This window comes from Pungitius pungitius, chromosome 20, assembly GCF_949316345.1.
Source record: "Pungitius pungitius chromosome 20, fPunPun2.1, whole genome shotgun sequence".
Classification (NCBI taxonomy): Eukaryota; Metazoa; Chordata; class Actinopteri; order Perciformes; family Gasterosteidae; genus Pungitius; species Pungitius pungitius.
In genome coordinates, this window is record NC_084919.1 from 274,677 (window position 1) to 295,856 (window position 21,180).

Below are 21,180 nucleotides of genomic sequence, written 5' to 3' on the forward strand. Positions count from 1 at the left end.
AGACCCCAGTGTACGGCAGGACCACTGCAGGGACAACCACCTTCAGATAGAACCTCCATCAGATAGAACCACCATCAGGTAGGACCACCATCAGAAAGAACCACCCACAGGTAGGACCACCATCAGAAACAACCACCATCAGGTAGGACCTCCATCAGATATAACCACCATCAGATATAACCTCCATTTGATAGAACCACCATCCTCAGAAGCTTCTGTGAGGAGGGAAAGCATAAAGACTTTAGTAAAGTGTAATGTCGGTTTATGATGACAGTAATATGATTCATATCTATAGTAATAATAATAATGATAGTAGGAGCAGGTATCAGGAAGCAGGAACAGGGTCCAGATAGAACAATGATCCATGGATCAATGTGAGGCGATATGTATATACATATATATATACATATACTGTATATAAATGTATATTATTGAGGTGTTCGTATTAATAACATTTTTATCATTAAAAGCACGACAGTAAATATACTGAGTTTCATTCACTGTAAGTACTAGACCTAAGTAGTATTAGTGGTAGGCCTACTATACTTTAGCATTTCCGTCGCTACAACTTTCTACTTCTCTCTTTCATCTCGGACTAAATGAATTGATATTTTACACAATTTATAAGGTATTATCATTTATAATCTGCGGAACATATTAAATTGATAAAACCGTGAATGACTAAAAGACACAAATACTCTGCAGAATGAGAACTGAGTATATTTTGATGCTTGTGAGAAACCAGTTCTACTAGAACATTAAAGTGTTTCCTTCCTCTCTGAACACACACAAATATAAACATATCTTCATAAATATACATAACATATAGATCAGGAACTGAAATGATTGTGAGGCAGCACTAGTAAGGTTTGGGTAAGAATTATGCTTTTTTATTTCGTCACACAGAACCATTTTATTACATTCATCAGGTTTGATGTAATAGAAGTTAACAAATGTCACAGGAAACTGAGTCCGAAAAGAATAAAGACTCAAGAAGGAAATAACTCAAATCACTGGATGTTACAGAGACAAATATTCAAATGTAAATTACTTAAAACTTCTCAGCCGGTTTTAAAACTTGTGATTAATTTAAAAGTAGGACAAAGAACACAAAGAACTAAAGCCTTAAGGAAACAACTGCTCCTTAAAATGAAACCTTCTTTTTCAAGGCAGTTCCTGTATTTAATTTCGAAGGTTGCTCTGAGTCCTTTTTATATTAACACCTGATGTCTGCGGTGGAAATTTACCCAAAGGTGCACCAATGAATCACCAGATTCACAGGATGCATTCAACTGAAAAATGACCACAGATGACCAGGACACGACTGTCAACTACTCTCATCGTTGTGAGGCATAAAACTTTGATTCTTTTTTTTTTATTCATGAGGTCTAGAGTCTTTTTGTTCTGGGTGTCCGGCTCCCAGGGAGTAGTTCTGGTCTCACATGGTGAATGAAGACCCGTTTTCACCGGATCCGTCCACCGAGCGGCGTGCAGACACGTAGATCATTGAGGTGACTCTGGAGAAGCGGCGTGGAGCGATGTACCTCTTGCCTAGACACCAGAGGTCCATGACGATACTTCTAAAATGGTTCCTGAACTTCACCCCGGCGAAGGCATACAGAACTGGGTTCAGGCAGCAGTGCAGGTAAGCAATGGTCTGTGTCAGCGTCTTGGCCGCTTTCAGCACATCTATCTCGTCGCAGGAGTACAGCTGGAACATTCGGACCGTCTCGTACAACAGCGTGACGTTGTAGGGTAGGTGGCAAACCACAAACACCATTACCACGGCCAGCACCACACGCACCGCCTTGTGCCGTTGGAAGTTCCTGGCCTTCATCAGCGTGACGACGATGGCGCCGTAGCAGGGGACCATGACCAGCAGCGGTAGGAAGAAGCCCACGGCCAGCTGAGTTCCCGGCACCGCAACCTTGGTCCTCAAGGCTGTGGAGTTGTCCGTGAACCAGAACTCACAGACGTAATGCGGCAGCTCGGCTGTGCGGTTGCTCTCGTTCACGAAGGCGTACATTTTGTGGGACGGCTCATACCAGTGGTAGAAGTAGAAAGTTGGCAAGGACAGCAGCAGCGCAGCCGACCACACGATACCACAGATCAGGCGGCTGTACCGCAGCGAGCGCAGCCGGAAGCTGCGGCGGGCCTGGACGATGGCCACGTAGCGGTCTGTACCGACACAGGCGAGCAGCAGCATGCCGCCATACAGGTTCATGCTGTAGGAGCCGCGCAGCAGCTTGCAGGCGACCGGACCCATGGACCAAGAGGACAGCTCATTGTAGACGATGAGGGGCAGCGACGCCACGAACAGGAGGTCCGCCACGGCCACGTTCAGCAGGTAAACGTCTGTCATGGACTTGGTCCTCTTGTAGAAGGCGTAGGTGACGATCACCAGGCTGTTGCCCACCAGGCCCAGGATGCAGATGATGGAGTGGACATATGGACCGACCACCAGTTCGATGTTGGTGTTCTTCTGTTGCATGCAGGGTTCGTTCAGGTCATAGTTGGAGTCGTTTAAGTCCGTGTCATAGTCGTAACCCAAGAAGTCCATCGTCTTCTTATTGTGCTGTGAAGAGAATAGGGACACCCAACATTGAGCTTACCAGTACGTTAAAACCTATAGATATTAGCAAAAGATTAATCTTTCAGTATTTAAACGAAAAAGAAACACTACAAACACGCCTTTCAGTTTTTAGCAAAAAAACTAAACCGCCAACACATCTGTGTATCTAAGGATGTTGTTGATGTACTGGGGTCCTTCACATGTTTGCAAAGTTTACAAATGCTATGTATTATATGTAAATATAATGTTTCAGAGACTGAAATAGATTTTTCCCTATGAAATTCGGTTTACCCTGTAACTCGCCCATGCTAATTGCTAGAATACACATTACTAGCGTAAAGATACCAAGCTAGCATGTAATCGCATATTTTAAAATGTTGATTAGTTCATACATTTTGTTACCATAATCTATGATTTAACTGCATTGACTGTAGCATTAATCATGGTGAAATTAGCATGCTGGCTAGGTGGGTAAAAAACAAATCTTCATCATCCCGTTGAATGAACCTTGTACTGACTCATTCTTCTCTGGTTAGTAACTTGGCCGTTAGCTGTCAGCTAGTCATCGGGCTAATCCCATGAGCTATTGGAGAAGGTTAGCAGCATGATGCTACTAGTGTGCTGGCCTGTTAGCGCTCAGATAGCTTCCACAGTAGCTCACCAACACGCTGTTGTCTGAAGCATGTTTAAAGCATTTTCTTTGCCATATTTGGATTTACTTTGACAAAATTTAAAGAAACTAAAATGAAATGATATATTGTGATTTTAAGCTGAATAGATGATGACCTCACTTACAGCTCACCTGATTTAATACAGAATAATAACCAGCAGCCTGTGAGTAAAATTAAGACATTTTAAAAAACCTTCACAGCCTCCTCTGGTTCTCACGCTCATAAAGTCTGAAGTAAAAACCATAAAACAAACAGAGGTATGGAACCAAGATGAAAGTAGCACATCTGTTCGAGGGTTCGATTCTGTGTCCCAGTTGTGGTGGAAGGAGGCTCTGAGCGGCAGAATGTTTGTTCTTGTGTGAGAGGAAGTCTGCAGAAAAGCAGAAGAGGCAGAGAGCGAGTGATTGCAGTTTAGTTATTAAATCTTCATCTGTTGTCGGTTTAAACCTTACCTTCAGGTTTTAAATCAGAGTTAAATCAACTCAGATGATTAGTTTATTTTGTCTAAAGCATTTTTCATCTGCTCCTAAAAGGATTCACTCTCCAATCTGGATTTTGTGAACAGTGAATCAATCCTTCAATAAACAAGATGTTCCATCTGTTCCTCAAACCTTTCGTCCTGCTCCCCTTCTTGTCCTCTTGACTTCCTGTTTGTGAAATGTTAGTTGGGGTCCGACAACAACAACTGGGCTGGATTAAAATGGTCAAAAGGATGACCTCCCAACATCTATTCCACCACCTTTCCTTGACTTTGGTGAAAAGGGTCACGGGGTCAAGGGAAGATGGTCATGAGGAGTTCAGTGAATGGGACTCTACTTCCAGTAATGGACGGAGACACACGTTAGTGACGTCTAGAGAGGACACATTTAAATGTTGCCGCTGCATGAAATTGTGTGACGGAATAATCTTCCTTTCATGAAGGAGGTCTGGTGGCTCCTATGCTAAAGGAGCCAAGTAAGGAAGCATAGAAGCTCCTTTCCTCAGCGTTAGACAATCAGAACAGTTCTTATCTCGCTTCCTTTCACCTACTTCCACTCAGTGAGGATCTGAAGCAGGACTTGAGTTCTTGTTCTTTTTGATCTGTTTTTCTGCTCTTAAACCTGCTGAGTCACCTGACCAGGTGTCTTTAAGGACTTCCTCTAAATCAGGACTTCCCTCAAACACCTGCACAGGTGAAGCATTGTACTTTATGTTTACCAAGGCGGAAGTACTCGATGCATCACTGCACATGAGAGTAAACACACCACCTAACACCACTACACAACCCAACACCACCTAACACCACTACACTATATAACACCACCTAACAGCACTACACCACCTAACACCACTACACAACCCAACACCACTACACTATCTAACACCACTACACTATCTAACACCACCTAACACGACTACACAACCCAACACCACTACACTATATACCACCTAACACCACTACACAACCCAACACCACCTAACACCACTACACTATCTAACACCACCTAACACCACTACACAACCCAACACCACCTAACACCACTACACAACACCACCTAACACCACTACACTATCTAACACCACTACACAACCCAACACCACCTAACACCACTACACTATATAACACCACCTAACACCACTACACAACCCAACACCACCTAACACCACTACACTATATAACACCACCTAACACCACTACACAACCCAACACCACCTAACACCACTACACTATATAACACCACCTAACACCACTACACAACCCAACACCACCTAACACCACTACACCACCTAACACGACTACACAACCCAACACCACCTAACACCACTACAGTGTCAGTGTGTACTCTATTGTGTACACATGACATCCATGTCAGTCTTTCCATCCCAGGAGAGGGATCCTCCTCTGACCTTCTCACTAAGGTTTCTTCCCTTTTTTCCCCATTGAAGGGTTTTTTTCATATTTTGGGGAGTTGTTCCTGTGCCGATGTGAGGGTTTCGGGACAGAGGATGTTGCATGTGTACAGACTGTAAAGCCCTCTGAGGCTAATTTGTAATTTGCGATTTTGGGCTATACAAAATAAATTGAATTGAATGTATTTAATAAAGGGAAGAAGGGTGTTTCTGATTCCATGTTTAGGGTTGCTTAGAAATATTATTAATTAAAGTTTTAGATTAAACTTCATTTAATATAAATTTCAATTGTTGGTGTAAACCAAAAAGAAATAAAAGCATTTCTCATCTTGCTGCTTAAATGAAAAACATTGCGTCCTGTTGATATTCTAGATGAACAAAGGTCTGTTTGACACTAACATTCATTAACTTAATTAGTTATGTAACATGTCTCTGTGAAGAACTAAATGATCTATTCTGCTCTTAAGTCACATAAACAGCAAACAAAACAACAAAAGATGAAACATTAATAAACAAAAGACAACTCACTGAGCTGAAGTTGCCGTCGTCGTTTCTACGAAGATGAACACGAAAAACTGAAAAGGGAAATGTGTCAAGCCCTTTGTGTCTCTCTCACTCACACACACACACACACACACACACACACACACACTCACACACGCACACACACGATGCGTTCAGGTGCCTATGCTTTAATTGTTAGTGTATCTGAACAGGAAGTAAAGGGGCGTTGGTGGTGCATCGAGTAGCGTGATGCGCTGGTAGCCACAAGGTTGGTGGTTTGAATCCCTCTTGCTCCATGTGCCATGTCGAAGTGTCCTTGAGCAAGACACCTGACCCCTAACTGCTCCTCAGGCAAAATTGTTATAATGCAATGTAAGTTGCTTTGGATAAAAGCATCAGCTAAATGACATTTAATGTAAAGCACTGATTCAGTGCAAACTGAAAGCCACAAATATTACTATTTAACAGAGACCTTTCTGTAGTTTCTATATATTCAATACTTTCTTTACACCAGAAAATATTTTTTGAAATAAAAATGATTGGAAACATTTTAAGGGAAACTAGATGTTTATTTAATGTAATTCTACAATAATCTCATCAGTAACACAATTTATTTTAAATCATACTATTGTGGGTTTTACACGTTTCATGTAAATAAAGAACCTGCAGTAACCATGGCAACGTTAAACCCTCCATCGGCTCACAGAGGAGTAAATCAGAAACAAACGGAGGATACGAATGACTTTATTGGCTTGTTTAAGGTGTAGACTTAAATATGGAGGGGGAGGAGGAAGAGGTGCATGCTGGGAGGCTCAGGGCACCTCCTCCATGTAGTCGGCCCCGTGACTCCGGCTGAGCTGAGAGACGCTCAGGTCCTGCGTGCTGTCCCCCCCCTGCAGAGCAAACAGAGCACACTGGGTGAGCCAGGCCCTTCTCTTAAAGAGACAGTACGCGGCAGGAAGTGAGGTCACCTGGTTGCTGACGTCGGGTCCCTCGATGGAGACTTCCTCGATCTCCTCCCCGATGCTCAGCTCGCTCTTTGAGAGGTCCGACCGATGGCTTTGATCAACAAACACGTCACACGGCGTTTACACAAACCTCGGTGAAAAACCACAGAAGAAGAACCCAGCGGCTCTCACCTGTTGAAGTCGTCGTCGTATTCAACGTCGTCGTCTGGGATAAAGAACAAAACAAGTTGTGGTTTTATATTAAACATTTCAAAATGGCTGCCAGGTGTCATTTTAACTTACTTGGTAGTAAAAATGATCAAAGTTCTTCACAGTAAACATTTTCATGTCACGTCATGTCGCTTCATTTGATGGGCGGGGCTTCAAATCAGCATCAACTCACCCACCTCCATCTACCATTCAAATACATGACCTCGTCCTGCCTGAGTGCATGACATCATCATGACATCATTACTGTGATTTAATGAATTATGGATTAGTAAAAAGTCAAAGTTTCTTTCAGGGGCTCCGTGATGTCATGAGGAGCATCTCCTCTCAACAGGTGAGTTCTCAAATCTACTCAGATTCCAGATTGCTACCTTTCACAATAAAAGCGGGTCGTACCTAAATGCAGGGATCCGGTTGGATCGATGGCGGCCTTGGAGTCTCTGAGGCGTCTGGAGGCCTGAGGTCCTGCAGGGACACAAAGGTCAACAGAGGGTCAGCATGTTCATGTACCTTCAGAGTAGACTCCATTAGTTGAACATCACAAGAACATCGAGCCAAACAGAAGGTGCAGAGACGCAGTGCATCATGGGAAGTGAATCAGCTGACCGGTCCTGCTGTGGCTCTGCTCCGACGCGCTGCTTCCTCCTTTGGCTCCTCCTCCTGGTCCCGGGGACCCGGCTGGACTCCCTCTGGCCCCCCCCTTCCTGGGAAACAGGATGAAGACGTTCAGGACAGAGGGACGGACGCGAGTCCACATCAAAGGACTTTACTGTAATTACAATATAATATTGGTATATTGGTTTTTACTGTCCAGCTTATTATTACAATCAAAACTTTATTGATCAAGAAGCAGTTTGAGTCCAAACTGAACTGAATGATCCACAATCCCAGTGTCCCCCCTCTGCTGTCCTCTCAGAGGACGTCCTCCTCCTCTGAGACGTCTCAGTGATGTCCCACAAGGTCAAACACTGTTCACATCTCAGCGTTCAGCCTACTGATGACATCACGCGCGAGCTGCTGATGACATCACAGGTCAAAGCGGGAGCGTGGACCAGGGCTTCAGCGGCCATCACCAAACACGGAGTCACCGCTGATGCATGCTGGGAAAACCACGCGCCTGTCTATTCAGACACGAGGACGTAGCGACTCACTCGCTGAGGCTGTCCCTCCTCACGGGGGACACAACTGGCGCAGAGAGACACTCCTTCCTCAGGGGGACGTCACTGCAGGTTGAGAGGGGGGGGACGCACAGGTAGGGGAAGGAAAGACAGGAAGAGAGGACATGGTACAGGTAGGGAGAATAGATGGATACAGCAGGACAGGTAAGGTAGGTAGGACATAAGGAGACAGGAAGAGGGAGTACAGGAGAAAAAAAGGACATTGTAGATGGACATTACAGTGCAAGGACTGTAAAGAAAGACAAAGCTTTTATTGTGAAACCAGAGGACAAAGAGATAGAGGTTAGGAAGTCGGATAAAGAAGGGATTTTCTATACTACGCTAACTTTACCCTAGGGTTCCTCTACAGAGTGACGTCATGTGACCCGGACTGATCCAATCACAGCCTACAGTAGGATGAGGTCCTCAGGGGAGACAAGTCAGAGGTTAAAGGTCACGTGTCCTCACCAGCCGTAGGTCTTCTGTGGTTTGGGCATCGGGTCGTCAAAGAACGAATCCCCGCCATCCTCCTCCTCCTCCTCCTCCTCTTCCTCCTCTTCCTCGGGCCTCCTCTCAAGGCACAGAGACGCCCCACCGGGTCTAGAACCTGGCAGCTGGACGTCTACTGTACCCGGAGAGGCCGTACTGTCCAGATGCTGAGGACACAGAGACACGACAAGAGGGACATGAAGAATCTTAAACAATATTGATTTTATAACATTAATGGATGTGGTGTGATGGATAATATATCAATGGTGAACTGATGATGTCACAGTAACAGGACGTGTGAATGTCCTCCTTTAAGGCTGAAGGGCATCAGTCCAAACAGCCAATCACAGTCCTTTATGCACTTGTAACTCACCTTAGTGACAGGCGAGAGGACCTTCTCCTCAGGAGACCCCCCTGAAGGGTCCTGAAACACCTGGAGGAGGAGGAGGAGGTCAGCAGGAGACAATTGTGTACACAAGATACATGGAGTTCTTTAATGACAGGCTGCACCTGAACTCACCACAGCTCTGCACTGGGAGAAGAGACGCTTGTAGAGGCCCACGAACATCTGGAAGTCAACAGCTGTGAGGCAGAAACAGAAGTGAGTCAATATGAGAAACCCCACACATACATTATATATTTATACACTCATATATATATTATATATAAAACCTACTGCAGGAGAAGCTCTGGTCTGCAGCTCGGAGCTCATCGGTGATGAAGTGCTCCAACATGGTCCTGAGGAGACACGTGTCCCTTCATGTTAAGAACTTTGTAACGATGGTTTGTTCAGTCAGCTGATCATCAGGATTTTATTATGTTTTACTTTCTCAAAAGAACGGGCGATGACATAAAATGTGTTATTTGTTTGTAAATTAAATGATATTCACTATAATCCTATAAAATACACATCTATGAACGTGGTCTTCATTTTCAAAATAAAAGTCCTTATTTATAGAAACAGAACCATGACAACTAGAACTAGAACATGACCTTTACAGCTTCAGGTTCCAGATGAATTAAACAATCATCATGTCATAGTTTCACTGAAAAACTGTGTGTGTGTGTGTGAGAGAGAGAGAGAGACTGTGTGTGTGTGTGTGTGTGAGAGAGAGAGAGAGACTGTGTGTGTGTGTGTGAGAGAGTGTGAGTGAGTGAGTGAGTGAGTGAGTGAGTGAGTGAGTGAGTGAGTGAGACTGTGTGTGTGTGTGTGTGTGAGAGAGAGACTGTGTGTGTGTGTGTGTGTGAGAGAGAGACTGTGTGTGTGTGTGTGTGTGTGTGTGTGTGTCCTACTTGTTCAAACCGGGGAACAGATCTGTGAAGACGTTCTTCAGATCTTCTCTTCCAACCGAGCCGTTCCCGTCCTGAAGAACGACAGCACATTAGCCGAGTTGTGATTGGCCAGAGACTGATGACATCACACAGAATCACACACACCTTGTCGTAGAAGTCGAACTTCTTCCTAGCGAGTGCGATGTGTTTCTGAGACGGCTCCTGTGAGACGACATCACTTTATTTCACCCATCAGTCAGAATGAAGCAGAGTCCTACATGTGGAATATGTTCTATAGTCAGAGCCTTTATGTCCAAGCGTCTCACCTCAGCAGCTTTGTGTCGTCCTCTCGTCACCAGCTCCAGCAGCAGAGGACACTTCCTGTTCACCTCAGACTCTGAGAGACCAAGATCTCTACAGACAAGATCACGACTGTCCACACTGTTGAGCTGATCACAGGAGAGAGACACACAATGAGGGACAGAGACAGCTGGACAGTGAGACAGACTCTGCGTCCTCACACTCACCGAGTTGGTCTCCGGCTGGAACACTGCCAGGCTGAAGTCCAGGTTAAAGACCTGCAGGAAGTCGACGATGAGACCGGCCACCAGACGTCCTGCAGGGAGACGACACCTGAACACATCGTCCTCACTGAGCTGCACTTCTTAGGTCATGTGACCTGAACACTGATGGGTTGTTGTTTACAATGTCACGTGATCAGAGGCGAGAAAACAGAATGGTGTCGTCATCATCATGAATATTGGAGAAGCTCCAAGAATCACTGAGCCTTTTGTTCATCAAGAGCGTTAAATATGAATATTACTATATTATTAGAAGTCTAGCAGCTGTAAATTACACCAGAGAAGAAGTTCCTCTGGTTGGTTTGAAGGCTCCAGGCTCCACCTTCTGGTGACAAGCAGGAAGTAGAGGATAAACTGCCCTGGTGATGTGCACTGTGGTGTGGAGATGTCTCCAGGGCCCAATCCCAACGGCCCCCCAAGGAACGCTAGGGTGAGGATGGACCAGGGACTCACTCAGGTCACCGGTCAGTGTAAATGTGAAGAGGACAGCACAAAGAGCAGAAGACTCACCTTCTCTGGTGTTGAGACATTTCTCCAGGTTCTCGTTGACTAGTGGACTTTTATTCTAATAAAAAAACATAATAATATAATAAACATAGTTTGTTATCTCCATAAGAAGCTTTATTCTACCAACAGCAGCCCGAACCTTCACCTCCAGTTTGTCCTGCTCCTCCATCGCGAGGAACACTGCTGCCCTCATCTCTGCCTGCAGGAGGAGAAGACCTTCAGATCTACGTGCTTTCATTAGCCAACTAATGGGCCACCACCACATATCAGAGCACAATTGAGACGTTTAACTATAACCCGGTGAGAATGTGTCACGTTCATGTGACCCACTAATAACGTTAATTAAATGCAAAGTTACAGCAGCGCTAACATTAGCCTAGCATTGCTAACCCTAAGGTGGCAACAGGTACGCTTACGTCATCGCGAGCCGGGCGGAGACTTAACAAAACTTTGATGGAGTGTTTCGGACCTTGAGCTTGTTGAGGACTCCGTTGTTCTCCAGGTTCTGGATCAGCAGGTCCCGTAGCTCGGTGTCGTCCTCTGTAGCTGACATGTTTAGCTTGAAGCTAACTGCCTGGACAACAAAAGCAAAACAAACCAACCCGGAAGAGTCTTCTTCTTCTTCTACTATTTAACATGGTGTCCTGAAAGACTGCGCCACCTGCAGGCCGGAAACAGCGAACGGACAGAAACGGAAAATGTGCTTTTTATTCCTTAGAAATGATTCATGGAAATTCATGGAAATTTGTTTGTTTTTCACAAATATAGACGCTCTTATGTCGTTTTTATTGTAGCCTGAAAAACATGTGTCGTAATGTTATGATTCATCATTATGATTATACATTTTCTTTTTCAGAAGATGTTTTTCTGCTGTTGTGGAAAATGAGTATTTTCTTTAAAGGAAATTATGATTTATTTATTTGTATTTAACTTGGTTGTATGTTTGTCTTCCGCACTTCAAAGATACATATTAAAGCTAGTACTAATTCATTATATGGGTAACAGAGGAATGTATCTTTTTTTATTGATAAAAAACATAAATATGGACCAGCATGCACCTGGAATCTCTGTTTCTCCTCGATTTGTTGTTCCAGCAGATGAATGAAATCACAACAATTGACTTTTATGGAGATCCAGATGTTTTTATTGTAAAGCATCATCTCCTCCTCCATCACCAAACACTTCTGTCACATTAACGCTTGTTGGTGCTTTAAGATAAACAAGTGAAGAAAGAAACATCAGACCGATTATGACGTCATAGGAGAAACATCGGGAACAACCTGTAAGCAGGAAGAAGGTGCATCTCAGCATACAGAGGATACAGATCAAAGAGAGATAGATGTGAGGAAGAGGAGGACAAAATAGAGCATACAAGAATACAAAAATGAGGGAGGAGAATAAAAGGAGGAAAGAGAACACGAGAATAAGAGAATAAAAGGAGCAGAAGAAATGGATGTGTGGGGAGTATAAAGAGGGGGTCTCAAAGGGAGGAAGGCAGGCGGGGTGGGGGCAGACGGTCTGAGAAGGAGGAGGAGGAACAGGAAGAAGAAGAAGAGGAGGAGGAGGAGGAGGAAGGAGCATCAGCAGCAGGACAAACAGACACACAAACGGACCATCGGCGGATCACGGAGCCTCCGCCCGCCCGCCTCTGAGCCGCCACAAGAACCCGGAGCGATGGCCGCCGAAGACAGCCGATCCACGGCCTGCACCGGCTCCAGCCTGCTGCAGCCCGTCAGCGAGATCACCAACCTGCCGCTGGACCAGGTGAGATCCTCCGGGATGCGTCCCGCAGCACCGGCTCTCCGGTTTTCCGACAAGCCGAGAATAAAGCGACGTGCGCGGCCAAGAAAAAAACCCGAGTCGGATCGGACCGACGGGTTTGAAAATGGAAGGAGGCCGCGAACACAGAGAGGACAGAGAGGGACAGACAGAAAGGGACAGACAGCGAGACAGGAAGGAAGCTGAAACATTGTGTCCAATGAAGAGGCTCTAGCGGGTGTGATGATGAAGATGATGATGATGATGAAGAGAATCCGGATAAATCAGAGATCAGCTGATTGACTCTGAGGTCACAGTATGTGAACACGACAATAATAAGAATAATAACAGCTCCATGTAAACAATGAGATATTAAATACAGAAGATGATGTATTGATGATGTTTATTGGACTCATTTCAGGGACTTATTTCAGACACGATACATTTACTTAATCAGTCCTATTTATGACAATATGTTTGAGTATTTAATCTCGGAGTAATCTGGTGACGTCCCCGCAGGAATACACTGATTTTTGAATATTTGTATATGAGAGTACCTAAATACTTCCACCAAGGAGTAAAAATGAAGTAACTGCTGTATAAAATAGATAATTGAAGTATCAGTATTTATGTTTCTTAATATTAGACCTAAATGATGATGAGTTTAATTATTGATTATTAGTTTGGTTACAAGGTTCCCTCTGGCCTCTTCACATGTCTCAACTAAATTGTATTAATTGGTTATTAATCTATTAAGGGATCAACTAGTGTGTGGTTGAACCAGCCTGTGGTTGGACCAGTGTGTGGTTGAACCAGCCTGTGGTTGGACCAGTGTGTGGTTGGACCAGTCTGTGGTTGAACCAGTGTGTGGTTGAACCAGTCTGTAGTTGGACCAGTCTGTAGTTGGACCAGTGTGTAGTTGGACCAGCCTGTGGTTGAACCAGTGTGTAGTTGGACCAGTGTGTAGTTGGACCAGTCTGTGGTTGAACCAGTGTGTGGTTGGACCAGTGTGTGGTTGGACCAGCCTGTGGTTGGACCAGTGTGTGGTTGGACCAGTCTGTGGTTGAACCAGTGTGTGGTTGAACCAGTCTGTAGTTGGACCAGTCTGTAGTTGGACCAGTGTGTAGTTGGACCAGCCTGTGGTTGAACCAGTGTGTAGTTGGACCAGTGTGTAGTTGGACCAGTCTGTGGTTGAACCAGTGTGTGGTTGAACCAGTCTGTGGTTGAACCAGTCTGTGGTTGGACCAGTCTGTGGTTGAACCAGTCTGTAGTTGGACCAGTCTGTAGTTGGACCAGTCTGTGGTTGAACCAGTCTGTGGTTGGACCAGTCTGTGGTTGAACCAGTCTGTAGTTGGACCAGTCTGTAGTTGGACCAGTCTCTAGTTGGGTTGCCAGTGGAATGCCAGACATACACAAGCGAGAAAATATCAACATAAATACTACTAATAGTATGAATGATACTACTATGTGTAGCTGTAATAATCGTGTGTCCTTAACCAGGTCAACTTTGTGGTGTGTCAGCTCTGCGCCCTGCTGTCGGCCTTCTCCTTTCGTCTCTTCCTCCATCCCAGTAGAACCAGTCCCGTCATCAGACACCTGGTGGCCACCTTACTGGGACTCTACTTCGCTCTCTTCTGCTTCGGCTGGTGGGACACGAACATTCTCATTTGTTACAATAACAGAGTTAGAGGTTTTATTTCATCAAGTGAAATCTTTCTACTTTTACTCACTAAACATTGTGAATAAAATGTTGTACTCTATGTCAATCAATCAACTCTTTATTACAGACTCAAGGTCCAGATAGTACAAAACAGTAAATATATATATAAAAAGTAAAATACAATACTGACGTTTCACTGGCTCTACACCATCTAGGCCTCTTTACTAATATTCACATGGCATCATTAGAAGCTACTTGGAGTCTCTGTAGACGTGTCTTTTTATAATTGGAGCACAATAGACACCATAGACAGTACATGTACTAAGGAGCTGCTGGAGACCAGCACTATTTGGACTAAAAATCACAAGATCATCTGCATACATAATGATTCATTAATCATTAATGCACCCAGTATTACAGGCTTTCAACTGCTTGGAAAGGTCCTCAATATATAAATTAAAAAGGACTGCGGACAAAATAAGTATTTGTAGCATGATTCATTTAATGAAGTCAGGTGTTTGTTTGCTGGCGTTTGATTGGAAGCTGACGATTTTTTGTGTGTTCAGGTACGCTCTTCATTTCCTGCTTCAAAGTGGACTCACCTACGGCATCATGATCATCACTGGAGTGGAGCACATGCACAAGTGAGCCTCAGGAAGTCTTTGTGAAACCAGGGAGGATCAGCAGGAACCCAACGGGATGTTTGGAGGATCCGGTTCAGTGCTTTAAGAGATATCCAGTTATCATGGAGATGGTTCATTATGGGGCGAGTGGAACTGCTGACCATAGTCCTCCACTTGATCTTGGTCCCTGATCTTAGACCTTGGTCTTGCACCGAGTGTTGGTTGGGGTCCTTTGTTCCTGGTTCTCCACTGGGTTATGGTCCTTAATCTTAGACCCTGGTCCTCCACCAAGGTATGGTCACAGACCTTTGATCCTGGTCTGCCATTGGTTCCTGGTCTGTGACCTTTGTCCCTGGAACTTCCACTAAGTCCTGGTTGGTGACCTTTGACTTTGTTCCTCCACTACTTCCATGACAACGTGCAGTTGCAGGATCAGGATTTTAATCTGGGCTACTGGTAGTGGGGAAACCATGTCGTGGATGTTGGTGTCATTGTGGCTGTACTTGACACTGCTGCCTGTAGGGGGTGTTGCGGCAGGCTAGCACAAGTCCAAATGAGCGCTAACGAGGACCTCCTTGTGTTTTCAGGTACTGCCTCCTGGTGGCCCTAAGCTACCTGAGTCTGTGTCAGATCACTAGGGTCTACGTCTTCGACTACGGCATGTACTCTGCCGACTTCACCGGGTGAGAGACATTGCCACGTCCTTTTGTCCCCCCCCCCCCCCCATCCACATCCTCACTGCATCATGACAGGCTTCTGTCTCTTCTCTCTGCAGCCCCATGATGGTAATCACGCAGAAGATAACCAGTCTGGCCTTCGAGATCCATGACGGTGAGGAGGTGGCGCCTTCAGGGGGTGGGGGTCACATTATCGGTTTAGAGTCTGATCTTCACATGTGTTTTTGTTCTCCATGCACAGGGATGGCACGCAAAGAGGAAAGCCTGACTCCAGGGCAGAAGATGTTGGCGATACGGTTTGTTTTATGGTTCCCTAGAGACAGGCCTTATACCTCCCTGGCATGGAAACAAGCCTCACTGGTCTTGCGTGTCCACAGGAGGATGCCCAGTCTGCTGGAGTATTTTAGCTACAACTGCAACTTCATGGGGATCCTTGCGGGACCTACCAGCTCCTACAACGACTACATCGCCTTTATCGAAGGGGACCCCCGTCGCCATAGAGACCAGGGGGGCGATAGGAAGTCCAGCGGCAGGCTGAGGAGGAATGAACCCTCCCCAAACGTACGGCACATGACCACTTGATACCTGTCTTTACACACAAAAGTGAACATAATCAAACACATATAATTGGGATCAGATTTGGACCGACTGAGGGATATATTGATCCCTGAAAACCGCAACATTCATTCTCCTACCTTCAATCCTTGATTGTTGGTTGTTTTCACCAAAACAAGAAAAGTCCTCAGCTCGTGACGATGTGGTCTCCATGGTTACATAAGTAGCAGAAACTTAGCGAAGGGCTTAGCGAAAGGTCAACTCTGGTTCTAATTGTAAAAAATGTCTCGGAAAATAAAAGCCAAAAACTAAAATTCAGATTTTCTGAGGGAAGAGCAACACATTGTCTGCATAGCGACTTTAAGAAGTATGAGTGTCTGTATGTTTGTTTTGTATTGCATTCATTTTAGTTTAATGAGATGTCACAGACAGAGACAGGATGTTACAAAAAGCCGTTATAGCTTTCTGTCTTGTTGTCTGCGTCCACGTCTCATGAAGACCAACCTAGACTCCATGTGTGTTGGCTCAGACGGAGGTGGTGCGTAAGGTGGCCTCCTCCTTTTTCTGCCTGCTCGTCTTCCTGTCGGTATGTAAAGTTTTCCCGGTGGAGCGGAACATTGACGACGACTTCATCGCCAACACGCCGTTCTACGCTCAGGTGGTGTACCTGTACCTGTCCATGCTGACGACCAGGCCCAAGTACTACTTTGTGTGGACGCTGGGTGGGTGTCTGTTCTTCTTCCCTTCTTCTTCTGTTTTTTCTTCTTCTTTTTCCTCTCCTTCTGCCTCTCTCCTTCTTCGTCTTCTTTTATTTCTTATCCTTCTTCACGTTCCGTCAGTGTTTTTGTAAAGCAGCTGAGGTCATTATTCACGTTACATTACTTTAAATTACATGTCATTTATCTGACGCTTTTATCTAAAGTGACTTTCAAGTGCATTTCACCCATAGGGATACAAACCCAGAAGAACAAGAAACAAAGGGCAATTTCATCAAATATGCCGATTTACAGCTTGCTATAAGAGCCATTATAAGTACAATCAAAGTGCTACAATTTGTTTTGTGTTTTTTAGTCAAGTCTGAAGAGGTGTGTCCTTTGTTTGCGGCAGAAAATGTTGAACATATATATATATGTGTGTGTGTATACACAGACACAGGTCTTACCTCTCTCTCACCCTCAGCTGACGCCATCAACAACGCTGCCGGCTTCGGCTTCAACGGCTACGACAGCGACGGCTCTCCTCGCTGGGACCTCATCTCCAACCTGAGGATCCTCAACATCGAGGTCCAAACCCAATTCCCTACTCACCTTTACATAGAGTCACTCAGGATTTTTCGCTCTTGCTAAACGACTGATTTTCCCTGTTTCCTTCCAGTTTGCCACTAGCTTCAAAGTGTTCCTGGACAACTGGAACATCCAGACAGCTCACTGGCTCAAAAGGTCAGGACACATTTCTTCTGTCTTCATTGGTTTCTGGTGCTCTTTATCTTCAGTAGAACCACAGTACCTAAACATCAGGAAGATATCTACCTTTTTTATTTTTATAAATGTCGCAGGGTGTGTTACGAGCGATGTCCCTACCACCCTACGGCGGCCACCTTCATCCTGTCAGCCATGTGGCACGGAGCTTATCCGGGCTACTACCTCACCTTCCTCACCGGCATCGTCATCACGCTGGCTGCTCGAGCGGTGAGCCGTCCATGCTAACGTTTAGCAGTTAGCTTGCAATTATAATAACTATCTGTTAGCAGTTAGCTTGCAATTATGATAACTATCTGTTAGCAGTTAGCTTGCAATTATGATAACTATCTGTTAGCAGTTAGCTTGTAATTATGATAACTATCTGTTAGCAGTTAGCTTGCAATTATGATAACTATCTGTTAGCAGTTAGCTTGCAATTATGATAACTATCTGTTAGCAGTTAGCTTGCAATTATGATAACTATCTGTTAGCAGTTAGCTTGTAATTATGATAACTATCTGTTAGCAGTTAGCTTGTAATTATGATAACTAATTGTTAACTGTTATCCTGTAATCCTGATAACTACCTGTTAGCAGTTACATTATAATCCCGACTCACTGCTGGCAGTTAACTTGTAATCATAATAACGAACTGTTAGAAGTTAGCTTAACTACATTTTAGCTATTATCTTGCAATCCACATCGCTAACTGTTAGCTTAACATTTTGCTAGCTAGCTATTAGCTGAGGTTTTATTCTCTCAGGTCCGACACAACGTTCGACCACACTTCCTGAAGTCGCCCACTCACAAACGGGTCTATGATGTCATCACGTGGGCAGCCACTCAGATCGCCATCTGCTACACAGTGGTGCCTTTTGTCCTTCTGTCCGTGGGCCCGTCCATCAAGTTCTACAGGTCCGTCAGCAGGTTGGGGATTAACTGTGGTTCAACATAGACCGGTCAGGTTAACCATGTTCCCCCCTCCCTGCAGGTCCTGGTATTTTGGCCTCCACATTGGTTGCGTACTGCTAGCTTTAGCGCTGCCGGTCAAACCGAGACATCTCCGCCTCGAAGAGCAGCAGAAAATCCTTCTACAGGAGCGGGTCCAGCAGCACCAGGAGGCTTTAGACAGCAACTGCAGCCAGAAAGAAAAAGACACATGAGACGGTGGAACCATCACGTACAACATTTTATTTCCATAAACTTGTATAGAGAGAAGAGAAGGTGAACCACATTAAACAAACCTTCCTCCTGTCCAGGTTCTGAAACATCAAGGTCACGACCGCAAGTTTAAAATACCGTATCATTTGGATTCACAGGACGACGCCAAACAAAGTGGGGCCTGGAAATACGAAGGCGTGGGTTGTGGGAGGCTTGTCGTGGTATGCAAGGACTCAAAACAGAAGAGTATATTTTGGGGGCCAAGGAGCAGGTTCAGGTTGATGTGCCATGATGGAAGATACGGTGTGTACATGTGTATATTATATGTATCTATGTACTAGAACTTCCCAGAGGGCAGCTCTCTTGCGGTGACACGGCCCCGATGCGTTGAGCCGACTCAGCGTTCTCTCTGCTCACAAAGCTGCAGATGGATGGATGAAAGGATGATTTAATGAGCACATGAATGAGAAAAGCACGAGCAGCGAGTTGGTGCATTAAAGAAGTAAACCAAGAAGCTCCACCACATTCCTTCCAGACCATCTGACTCATCGTGCTGTAATCTATTGAACCCAACATCACAGTATTCATTGAGTTATAGTTTGGAGAAAGTGCCAATGATTATTACACTCAGTCGCCTTAGTTGTTTGGTCTTTTACAAGAAAAAGTGCTTCTTAGCCGGATAAGTGTTAACTTTTTGTTGGCGTGTGAATGATGAGGAGGACGTTGTGTTTACATTTGTAGATGTCATGTTTTATGTCCAGTTGCTATTTATGTCATTTAGAGACGTGTTGTGATGTAAGATGTGACAAAGCTTGAAGAAGTAAAGGTCTTACTAAAGTTAGGAAAGGAGCTTGAGCCCACAAACTAAAGCTCTGTCATGTAAAGTTCAAATACAGGGTAACAAGTTCAAACAGTTGGGGTGAGCTCCTGGTTCTGACGGTTCTGTTAGCTAATGGTTTGGTAGCTAATGGACCCGCTACAAGGCTTAAGGCTAAACTCGACTGATGTATCTGGTCCCAAAGATGGCGCCTGTTCCGTCAGCTGAGGCACAGGGGGTTTAGGCTTCTGGTATGTAGGCCCCTTAACGTGTGCAGTTGTGTTTCTCTCGTTGCTCATTGACTTAACAGCATTATAACCTTGCAGATTGTTTTAATCGCTTGTCTCTGCTTCAAGAAAGTTTTACAAAATATCCTATAAAACCTCCATGGATCAAACATTTATAATACAACAGTCATTATTGCCTGGTCTGAGGCTTTTACAGACGTCGTGTTATAATTGTGTTTTGAGGACACGCTTTGGGCTGCAGGGGAATAAGGCTTCGGATTCGTCTCTGATTAAACACCAATGGAGTCAACAGCTTGGTTCAGTTGAGCAGCTTCGTGAAAACAACAGTTAGTTTGGCTTAACGGCACTTTAACCATTTTATTTAGCTAAAGAAACTGGTTCATCTGATCAAGTTGAACGGTTTGCCTCAGGTTATGATTTAATTGGGCTGAAAAACATGTAACTGTAGAAGATGAACCGTTCAGCGGAGCTAGGAACCGTTACTCCATGACTGTTGATCAAAGAGAAGCATCCGCCATGTTGCCATGGTTCTGAAGACCCAGCTCCTCCATGTTGTGGTTTTAATCAGTGTCAGTGGACGAGAGAACTAAAGGCTTTTTGGATCCACTATATTTTTCCCCACCAACTTGTTCATTGTCATGTCCCTTTTGCAGATTTCTTAACGTTCCTGTGATGTTTATTTCCCTCATTTTAAAACCAACGATGACGACGTTCACAAAGACAAATGTTCTCACGGCCACGTATCCGTATATGGAAAACTGTCTGTTTGTTTTTTGTAAATCATGTGATTAAACCTTGGATTTTTTTGACATCTAACATTAAGTGTGTGAGGTTTGTGGTGGGAGATAAGGGCCTACCTGTGAAAGGTAGATAAGAACCATCCTACTCTGTGCCCTTTAAACCCTGATAAGACACTCTAATAATCCCTCACATGAAGAATGTAAAAGACCAGGCTTCAGGTACCACACAGACGCATTAATACATTTAATACATGATGCCATCACTCTAAAGAGAGGAATTGATCAGAAGAAAACAACTTGTTTTTGTTAAACAAAACTATACTAATTTCTCAGATGAATGTAAAAGTTTAAAATCTCTCTTTCTCTTACTCAATAATTAACTGAAAAGGAAAGTGTGGTGGGATGTTTGTCAGTAGATAATCTGATACATTTCAAGATACAATAAAAAACAGACCTCAATTTCGACACTTCATGATGTGTGATGATGGAGTTTTTGTGTACAATGAAGATCAACCAGCGTTATTTCCTTAAAACTGACATTTAAAGTTAAAAAGACCTGCAAAACCTTTAAAACATTTATATAAATATTATATTGTTTATTATATTATAATTCTATAATATTTCAGCTCTATTCTCTGAAGAACAAATCTCATTATTATAGTTA

The 21,180-nt window shown here is 44.3% G+C and overlaps 3 protein-coding genes across 8 annotated transcripts; 1 reads left to right on the forward strand and 2 right to left on the reverse strand.

Annotated features, from left to right (window-relative positions):
- Positions 1-866: 866 nt before the first annotated feature.
- Positions 867-5,770, reverse strand: ccr6a (chemokine (C-C motif) receptor 6a). Of its 3 annotated transcripts, none has more exons than XM_037450051.2 (3): positions 5,662-5,739; positions 3,527-3,613; positions 867-2,575 (listed from the first exon to the last, which is right to left on the reverse strand). In XM_037450051.2, exon 3 carries the CDS (start codon positions 2,558-2,560, stop codon positions 1,439-1,441), a length of 1,122 nt encoding a protein of 373 aa, XP_037305948.2. In that variant the 5' UTR covers positions 2,561-2,575; positions 3,527-3,613; positions 5,662-5,739; the 3' UTR covers positions 867-1,438. The 3 variants fall into 3 exon arrangements, with proteins under 3 accessions (XP_037305948.2, XP_062415814.1, XP_037305949.2); XM_062559830.1 differs by having other exon boundaries at positions 3,375-3,613; XM_037450052.2 differs by lacking the exon at positions 3,527-3,613 and having other exon boundaries at positions 5,662-5,770.
- Positions 5,771-6,221: 451 nt separating this feature from the next.
- cep43 (centrosomal protein 43) lies at positions 6,222-11,454 on the reverse strand. 4 transcript variants are annotated; one of them, XM_037450038.2, is made up of 17 exons: positions 11,288-11,454; positions 10,958-11,017; positions 10,822-10,876; positions 10,258-10,346; positions 10,057-10,179; positions 9,896-9,952; positions 9,752-9,822; positions 9,135-9,196; positions 8,979-9,040; positions 8,832-8,891; positions 8,438-8,625; positions 7,964-8,035; positions 7,419-7,516; positions 7,209-7,277; positions 6,777-6,810; positions 6,609-6,696; positions 6,223-6,530 (listed from the first exon to the last, which is right to left on the reverse strand). In XM_037450038.2, the coding sequence occupies exons 1-17, from the start codon at positions 11,369-11,371 to the stop codon at positions 6,450-6,452; spliced, it is 1,353 nt and encodes a 450-aa protein (XP_037305935.2). In that variant the 5' UTR covers positions 11,372-11,454; the 3' UTR covers positions 6,223-6,449. The 4 variants fall into 4 exon arrangements, with proteins under 4 accessions (XP_037305937.2, XP_037305935.2, XP_037305939.2 ...); XM_037450042.2 differs by having other exon boundaries at positions 6,224-6,530; positions 10,964-11,017; positions 11,235-11,362; XM_037450039.2 differs by having other exon boundaries at positions 6,225-6,530; positions 10,964-11,017.
- Positions 11,455-11,998: 544 nt separating this feature from the next.
- mboat2b (membrane bound O-acyltransferase domain containing 2b) lies at positions 11,999-20,986 on the forward strand. Its single transcript, XM_037450055.2, has 13 exons — positions 11,999-12,582; positions 14,077-14,222; positions 14,803-14,880; positions 15,447-15,542; positions 15,635-15,690; positions 15,778-15,832; positions 15,914-16,097; positions 16,621-16,813; positions 17,271-17,374; positions 17,466-17,530; positions 17,647-17,779; positions 18,314-18,465; positions 18,542-20,986. The coding sequence occupies exons 1-13, from the start codon at positions 12,493-12,495 to the stop codon at positions 18,711-18,713; spliced, it is 1,524 nt and encodes a 507-aa protein (XP_037305952.1). The 5' UTR covers positions 11,999-12,492; the 3' UTR covers positions 18,714-20,986.
- The last annotated feature ends 194 nt before the right edge of the window (positions 20,987-21,180 follow it).

Coding starts and splice junctions, on each gene's coding strand:
- ccr6a (XM_037450052.2), bottom strand. CDS start 2,560: ATGGACTTCTTGGGTTACGACTATGACACGGACTTAAACGACTCCAAC.
- cep43 (XM_037450038.2), bottom strand. CDS start 11,371: ATGTCAGCTACAGAGGACGACACCGAGCTACGGGACCTGCTGATCCAG. Junction 9,953..10,056: donor GACGACACAAAGCTGCTGAG/GTGAGACGCTTG, acceptor GTCGTCTCACAG/GAGCCGTCTCAGAAACACAT. Junction 9,041..9,134: donor AGACCAGAGCTTCTCCTGCA/GTAGGTTTTATA, acceptor TCTGCCTCACAG/CTGTTGACTTCCAGATGTTC.
- mboat2b (XM_037450055.2), top strand. CDS start 12,493: ATGGCCGCCGAAGACAGCCGATCCACGGCCTGCACCGGCTCCAGCCTG. Junction 16,814..17,270: donor CTACTTTGTGTGGACGCTGG/GTGGGTGTCTGT, acceptor TCTCACCCTCAG/CTGACGCCATCAACAACGCT. Junction 17,780..18,313: donor TCACGCTGGCTGCTCGAGCG/GTGAGCCGTCCA, acceptor TTATTCTCTCAG/GTCCGACACAACGTTCGACC.